Source organism: Ochlerotatus camptorhynchus, unplaced genomic scaffold, assembly GCF_037179485.1.
Source record: "Ochlerotatus camptorhynchus isolate MF236.1 unplaced genomic scaffold, CSIRO-AGI_Acam_v1.1 ptg000115l, whole genome shotgun sequence".
Lineage (NCBI taxonomy): Eukaryota > Metazoa > Arthropoda > Insecta > Diptera > Culicidae > Ochlerotatus > Ochlerotatus camptorhynchus.
In genome coordinates this window covers 62086-70468 of record NW_027040605.1, presented here as the reverse complement: position 1 = coordinate 70468, position 8383 = coordinate 62086, and the positions used below count along the sequence as shown (strand labels likewise).

At 48.5% G+C, this 8383-nt stretch overlaps 1 protein-coding gene across 1 annotated transcript; it reads right to left on the bottom strand.

Annotated features, from left to right (window-relative positions):
* Positions 1–2512: 2512 nt before the first annotated feature.
* LOC135699768 (uncharacterized) lies at positions 2513–7535 on the bottom strand. The gene is made up of 3 exons (XM_065220085.1): positions 6840–7535; positions 5102–6748; positions 2513–5029 (listed from the first exon to the last, which is right to left on the bottom strand). Exons 1-3 carry the CDS (start codon positions 7533–7535, stop codon positions 2513–2515), a joined length of 4860 nt encoding a protein of 1619 aa, XP_065076157.1.
* Positions 7536–8383: the final 848 nt, after the last annotated feature.

Sequence of the window (8383 nt, the reverse complement as noted above, 5' to 3'; positions counted from 1 at the left end):
CCTAACATTATGCAAGTCGTGACTTAGTTTGGTTTCCGTTGAGATTTCATAAAGGTGCCATCTGGTTCCTAATTCGAAAATGACAACTCGTTCAGCAATAAATTCCCGGATGAGAAGAGACTGGTGGTTCAAGGCACTAGCCCCCTCCACCACAGCCCACGTCGGTTGTTTTCGAGTGTCCTTTTTCCAGTCGAAAAGCTACGACCTTTCTAATTTATTACACCTCGTTTGTTACCGTCCTTTGAGGGTGGTACGCCTGGTGCCATAAATTCAGATTCAGCGGGAGGTGCTCGTGGCTTTTGCTACACGTCCCTCTCGCTGTTTTACGTTTCTTGGCCTTCATGCCGGACTTGGAACATCTTAACTGGAACAGATGCCTGCCCTCAACAAAGAGTTTTTTTTTTAGCTGTCATTTGACACTTTGTATATTACCGAACTAGGAATCGAACCCCACACCACCAGCATCGTATAACGCTCACGACGACTACCGGCGTGTTGCTCCTACAAAAGCGATTGAAGATTTATGATAACCGGAGCGGCGCGAACGACGGGCTCTGGGTGTTTGGTTAACCACAGGTAACAGCTTTACAACTCCGTTTGAAAGTTGGGAAATAACGATTTAATGCCATTTGTTGATGTTGGAAGGAACACGAGTGTTTTCGATTTTTCCTTTTTACTTCCCGGAACATTGTTTGAAGATGACTCCACGTGGCGAAGGTTACGTCATTCCGCACACGTTTTCATTCAGCTCTATTAATTATGCAAATCTGCCATCGCCGAGGGAACGTGGGAACAGAATCGGATCTTCCCATGGTGCTTCTTCGTAGACTTTGTTGGAACTGTTAAATTTTCCGAACTCCCAATGTATCAAAGCTCCAATAACACCGGATAAAGTACAAGTGAATCACTTAAATAGAATCACAGTTCATCAAGCGAGCGACATTTACTGTAGGCACGAGTGCACCTGCTTTTGCTCGTGGAATAGATAATGTGAAAACTAAGTGAAAAGGAACTGAGAGGCGAGAGCTCAGTCAAAAGTTAATATGCACGGCAAGAGCGAAGCTTAATAACATGCTGAGTGAATCTAATTAGAGAGGCAGAACGGAATGCTTTGAAGTACTGTGAGGTTGCATTTTTTTTCAAACCTACAAGTACGCGAGAATCATGGAAACATATGTGATTAAAATTTAGCTAATTAGGTCACTGCATGACATGTTCTGATCTTTTGAAAATGGTTTCCTGGGAAAGTATGGCTTTTACGGCTAAAGTTTCAAAGGGATCTCCATGTGTTTGGACGGAATTGACATTTATATGACGGAATTGGAATCAAGAAGCAGAGTTACATTTTTAGCAATATCTCATAGATTCTATCTTAGCAATATCTCAATCCAAAGGTATCTATGGAAAAGTATATAAATTAAGAAGTCATCTCTGGTAGAAACATTCCATTTTCTGTTCAAACCCGTTCGAAAAAGAAAGTACGGGTTGTGCTTAGAATGACGGAATTAAGATGTTAACCCTATGGACGGCATTCTCGCGCTACACGAGAAAAGGGCCTATCATTGTTGATCGATTCTCTTCATAGATTATCTCTTTCGAGAATAGCCCGACTGCAAATGAATTTCCCATTGAGTGTGTTGTTTCAGGCGCAAGCTAACATCATCTTCTGTCGAACTGTGCTGCGAGCTTAACGAGAAATTCGTTTATGTTACCGTGGTAAACCAAAGAGAAAATCGATGAAGAGAATTGATCAAAGAGGATAGGGCCTTTTCAAATTATACGCGAGCGTTCTGCACCACGAAATACAGAGTTATCAGATTCCGATTGTTCTTCTTCACGTGTTCAGTGTTGTTCGCGTAACGAACTATTGCCGGCCACCGAAGGGCTTTCTTCACTGCTATTAGGCAGCCACCGAAAAATGCCTTTTAATGCCACCGCACGGCAACGTTCACGACCAAGTCCCTTTTGTTGCGGGGAACTAGTACTATTCTCACTTGAGAGATAGTACACCAAGGAGACGGTGATATGATTGACACAGAGATACCGACCGCACGTCCGTTTCGTAGAACTTGTTATTATCAACTCTTGTTTGGGGTTATTTACAATATGTACACTGGATTGGATCTTCTGTTCGGTCCACGATCGGTTATAGGCGAGCGTTGGACAGAGGCTAGTTGCGCATGCGCTCTCTTGTTACCCACTCTCTCGCCTATATGTAGGGTATTGTGTGGTAGGTTTAAGGTAGGGTCAGTCTATCTGGTTTTGCTCCATCTCCAACATTCCGGCCACCTTGAAACACGGAGGTTTTTCAATCATCAACCACGAATTCACAGGTGCAGATGATGATCGCTCCGGGGTTTATCCTCGCCATTGACCGGGAACAAAAAAGAAGATCAGGTAGATCGAACGACTCGACTTGATAGGAATGGAACCGCAATTACCTGAATGCAGAACGGGTGCGCTTCGAGCAAGTTCTCCCTTTCGGGTTGCTCTACCTGGAACACTGATGACTTCAGATGCTTGGGTTCGGTGATGGTAACAGCGCTAGCTTGGCAACAGCTCGTACGATGTCCTTCCCTGGTGCAGTCCGTAGAGTCACGACTCGAACAACACCATCCTTCCCCGGATGCAGCTTGATGATCTTACCGAGCGGCCAATATGCAGGCGGGACATTATCCTCTTTGATGACGACAATTCGACCGACCTCAACGGTCACCGGTGGCTTGCAGCCTTTGGTAGCCCGTGATTGCAGTTGCTGCAAGTACTCAGGATACCAGCGAGCCCAAATGTTTTGGAGGTGCTTTTGGGTCTGCTCGTACAACTGTAAACGGTTATCAGGAACTCCACGCAGATCAACTTCTGGAACGGCTTGCATGTTGGACCCGATGAGAAAATGTCCCGGGGTAAGGACCTCCAGATCAGACGGCTCACTTGACATCGGCGTCAGCGGCCGGGAATTCAGGCACATCTCGACCTGGGCCAACAGCGTGACCATTTGTTCGTAGGCGATGTTGGTGTTGCCTACAGTTTTCAGGAGGTGCTTTTTCGTAGACTTCACCGCAGCCTCCCACAGACCTCCAAAGTGTGGTGCTCGTGGTGGAATGAACTTCCAACGGATTTCATTCTCGGAACACCAGTTGAAGATCCTGTCACGATCAGCTTGGTCCGTCTTAAGCATCCGATAGATGCGGTTGAGTGCGTGCGAAGCACCCTTGAATGTAGTAGCGTTATCCGAGTGCAATTCTGCGATCCTTCCTCTGCGGGCAACCACTCGACGAAGAGCTGCTAGGAATGCCGCTGTGGTAAGGTCACTTACTAGCTCGATGTGTACAGCCTTCGTTGCGAAACAGACAAATACTGCTACGTACGCCTTCGTTGGTGAACGATTACGGACAGTTGATTTGATGAAAAACGGTCCACAGTAGTCCACTCCGCAAATGAAAAAGGGGCGAGTTGGTGAGACTCGGGATGCCGGTAGATCTGCTGTGCTCTGCTGAACTAGTGTGGGCTTGCTACGAAAGCAAGTGTGGCAATGGTGGAAGACGGATTTTGATAGATTTCTACCACCCAGAATCCAGAATTTCTGGCGGAGAGTTGCTAGCAGGAGTTGCGGCCCTGCGTGCAGTAGCTTTAAGTGAAAGAAACTAGTCAGCAGAGTCAACAGCGGATGTTTGGCAGATAGCACGACGGGGTGTTTGACGTAGTTGGAGAGCGCTGCGTTTCGTAACCGGCCACCGACACGAAGAATATTGTCCTGGTCGATGAATGGACTCAGCCACTTTAAAGCGGAAGACTTGGCCACTCTTTCCCCGTTGACTAAATCGGCAATTTCTTCGGGAAACGATTGCTGTTGTGCCAGGCGACACAGTCGAAGTTCAGCACGTTGAAGCTCTACGGTGGTCAGTGGAGGAATAGGCTGGTTTTCAATGCTGAGAGTGGTGTACTTTACCGGATCACAACGGCGCAGCGATGCACGTTCTCGTAAAGAACGAACGTAGCGTAAGCAGACAGCTGTAACACGACGAAGCTTGGAGAAACCAGAGTAACGAGCAAACAAATCGTCGCAGAAGTCCACCTGAACAACGGTCATCGCAACGAGTGTTGCCTTACGAACTTCTTCATCAGTCGCTCCCGTTTCTTCTTCGGATGGAATTGGTTTCGGCCAGGCTTCCGGAGCACGTGACAGCCACTCAGGACCGTTCCACCAGCGCTTGCATTGCAGAAGGTCCACTGGATTCAGTCCTCGCGAGATATCATCAGCAGGGTTCTCGATGCCAGCAATGTGTTTCCAGCAGTTCACGTCGCTTGCGTGCTGGATTTGCGCTACCCGATTCGCTACGAATGCCTTCCAACGGCTAGGCGATGATTGTAGCCATTGAAGAACGGTGGTGGAATCCGTCCAGAAGAAAGCAGTGGCAGATATCTTCAGGGCAGCATTCACCTTCTTGTAGAGCTGCGTCGATAATCGTGCAGCGCAGAGTTCTAGCCGGGCTATCGAATGCCGACTGAATAACGGCGCAACCTTGGATTTGGCCGTCAGAAGTTGAATTGAAACACCGTCACTAGTTTCGGCCCGCACGTAACAGCAGGTCCCATACGCTCCCTTGGAGGCGTCGGCGAAGAAGTGAAGCTGAATGCTAATAGCGTTAGGCAGCGAGACGAATCGTGGAGCACGAACTTCACTCAATAAATGGTGAGTAGCATGGAAATCCTTCCATTCTTCTTGCAGCTTGCGGGGGAGTGCAGTATCCCATTCGCAATCTTCACCATTCTGCTTCAAGGCCCACAAACGCTGCATGAACAGTTTGGCGACAACGATCGTAGGACCCACGAGACCAAGCGGGTCGAAGATTTGAGCGATGTAAGACATCACCTTACGCTTCGTCAGGATCGCAGCAGGAAGTGGTAGCTGGACCTTGAAACGAAGTACGTCGTTCGATGGTTCCCAGACGAGACCGAGAGTTGAAACTGCTGGCTCATCTTGTAGGTCGTGTAGAGGTTTAAGCGCCAGATCTTCCGGTGGAACGTCCTGGAGAATCTCAGGAATATTTGATGCCCACTTCTTGATAGGAAATCCAGCAGCACTGAGCATCTATGTTACCTGCTTGTGAAGCTGGATGGCAGATTCTACATCGTCGGCACCAGACAGAAAATCGTCGACGTAGAAATCGTGGATCACCGCTTCTACAGCAGCTGGAAATTGGTCTCCATTATCTAAAGCGATTTGTTGCAGAGTCCTCGTGGCCAATAACGGAGCAGACGCAGTACCGTAGGTGACTGTCTGCAGTTCGTAGGTGGAAATCGGATCGGTGGGGCTCTTCCTGAAGCGGATTCGTAGGAATCTTCGGTCGCTGGCGAAATGAAGCATTTGGCGATACATTTTCTCCACGTCGGCAGCCATAGCAACGAAGCGAATGCGAAACCTCAGCACTAGTGCTTGAAGATCTTCCTGAATGACTGGACCAACCAATAACGTGTCGTTCAGTGAATATCCCGACGACGTCTTGCACGACGCGTCGAATACGACCCTGACCTTCGTTGTTGTACTCGACTCCTTGAAGACGAGTCGCCGCTCGATGCTTCGCAGACGACGATCTGCGATTTCTCGGGAGCTTCCTAGGACAACTTCGGGATTGTCGGTTTGAGGAAGACTGACGATGTACCTCCCAGATGAATCACGAGTAGTGGTCGCCGCGTAGTGTTGCTCACAGCGATTTTCTTCCACAGATAGTGGTGGACCATCGGAGCTGGTTTCGATTTCCCAGAACTTCAGGAGTGCGGTTTCTAGCGGATCGTCCTTTGTCGAAAAATTGCAGATCCGAGGAATGCATTTTGACTGACTGGATGCAGTCCCAGCGACAGCCCATCCGAATGGTGTTTCAGTCAACCATGGAAGATCATTTCCTAATGACATCTTCCGACCAGTATGGAATTCCCAGAAAGCTTCACTGCCGATGACGAGGTCTATCCTTCCTGGGACGTGGAACTGTGGATCTGCAAGTGCAACTTCCGGTAAATTCCATGACGAAATGCTGATCGGCATTGTCGGTAGCTCCGCTGACGGATTCTTGAGGACTAGGAACTGAAGCTTCGTGGAGAATTCCTGCGTTCTCGATTGAACCGTTGCCGTGACAGCACTTTTTACGTTCTGCGTCGAGAGACCGATTCCTGCTATCGATATGTCCACCTTCGACCGAGGGTTGAATAACAGCTTCGCCAGCGGTTTCGAAATGAAGTTGGACATTGACGCTGAGCTCACACCGGAAGAACCCACACTTGTGGATGGAATCGATTGCTGTACAGAAGAGGATAAAGATCCTGTAGAACTTGACGATATCTTGGAGGGACCAGAATCATGCAGCAGAGAATGATGCCGGTCGTGACACGTTCGACACGTGAACTTTGAGACACACTTCTTCGATTGATGTCCGCTTCCCAGACAGTTCCAGCACAACCGTTTCTGCGTCACGAATTCTCGGCGAAGGCGTACATCCTTCCCGAGGAATACTGGGCAGTTGCGAAGGACGTGGTTGTCAGAACAGGACAGCGGACAAGAAGAATTCGAACTGGAGGATGCAGCGGCGTTTGCTGCGAACTTGAACTTGGAGGGCTCCGGTGTGCTACCGGCCACCTTTGAAGATGCCGGTTGCTGCTGTTGATCGTAGCCAACGGAGTTTAACACTCGAACACGCTGGCGGAGGAATTCTACCAGTTCGTCATACTTGATGTCGTCCTTTTCGCTCGTCTTCTGTGGATTGATCCAGCTTGTACGACAGGAGATTTACCAACGGAGTATCCCAATGCTCCACAGGTTCGTTCAATTTCGCGAGCGCCCGTACATGGCGCTGGAAATCATCGACTAGGTTGTGGGTGCGTTTAGCAGACTCCTGCTTCACCGCCGGCAAATCGTAGAGTGTCCGGAAAAGCTGACGTTTGAGGAAACGGCGATTATCGTACCTCTTGATGAGAGCATCCCACGTAGATGCGTAATTGTCGGCTTCAATATCGATGGACTCGAAAGGCTTCTTTGCATCCCCTTCGAGCGACTGCAAGAGGTATTGCAGCTTGGCGACCGTTGGTATGTCAGCATTGGAGTGAACCATGGACGAGAAGGCGTCTCGGAATGACAACCAACGTGAGAAGTCGCCATTAAAACGTGGCATGCCGATCTGCGGTAAACGTAGGTGGAAGGTGGTTGGAGGAGCGGCAAATGAGTTGTTCAGCTGTGCCTGATTAGCATCAACCGGACGTTTCGATAGGAGGAAACCTTTCGCCGTGCAGTAACTGTGCTCAAAATTCACTCTTTCTACAAGATGTTCCTCTAGATTTTCGGAGTCTAGTCGTTCGATAGTGTCCTGAACCTCCAAATACGCATGGTTCACTCGGTCTAGAGACTCGATTCTCACTTGCACTTGGTATCCGTCCCGCAGTGCTTCGAAGTCTTTGATGAATTTCTCCACAGCGTTACGGGTAGCGATCAGCGACTCACGCTGTATCATTTTTTCGGCGAGCACTTTCTCCTCCTTGGACGGCATCGTAACCGAACACACGACCGGAAAACGTACGGAAACGGTAGAAAATCGATAACGGAGCTCCTTCCCGACGCGAACTACACGTTTCTTCGCGAAACCGAACCGGCGAGGCCAACACACAAATCGATCGATTCAAATCCTTCCCGTCGCGGTGTATTGCCTACACGGCGAAATATACGAACGGGAAAGGGCAGTTTTATCTCGAAAACGATTACTCCTTCCCGTCACGAACAAACCCAATCCTACACTCAACCGGTGGATGTAAGATTCGCTTACAATTATGTGGGATTCATCATCAGAGGATGTAAGTGGAGACCGCATGAACCGAGGATGCGATATACCTAGCTGCGGTCCGATGTAAGAAAATTGGAGACCGAAAAATAGTGAGTGAAATTGATTATGTCGAAAAAAATAGAAAAAAGGTTGCCGACTGGACTCGAAACCACGGACGTTGCGACTATCAGACCTGTGCTTTCTCCACTGCTCTCTCCATGCTTCTGAATATGGTTAGCCTAAAAGCAAACATCAAGCGCTCATTTTCTCGCATGCTCGACTTCGTATGCTTTTTCTGCTGGAGAGATTCGAGACAAGTGTGTGCGTCGTTCTACAATGTTCTACAATGTGCGTTTTTCTACAAGCTTACTGGTATAGTCGAAAGCGTAGATGGAACACGAAATAAAAAAAGACAAAAAACCATTACATCGCCTGCATGGTCAATTCCTAACATTCGTTGCGATGTTCATGAACAGAGGATGATAGGAACTGGAACTAACATTCATTGTAATAGATTTTTGGTTTGCGTGTACGCGGTATCGCAATCAGGGGCGCGAACGGTTTTCCACCTGAGTTGC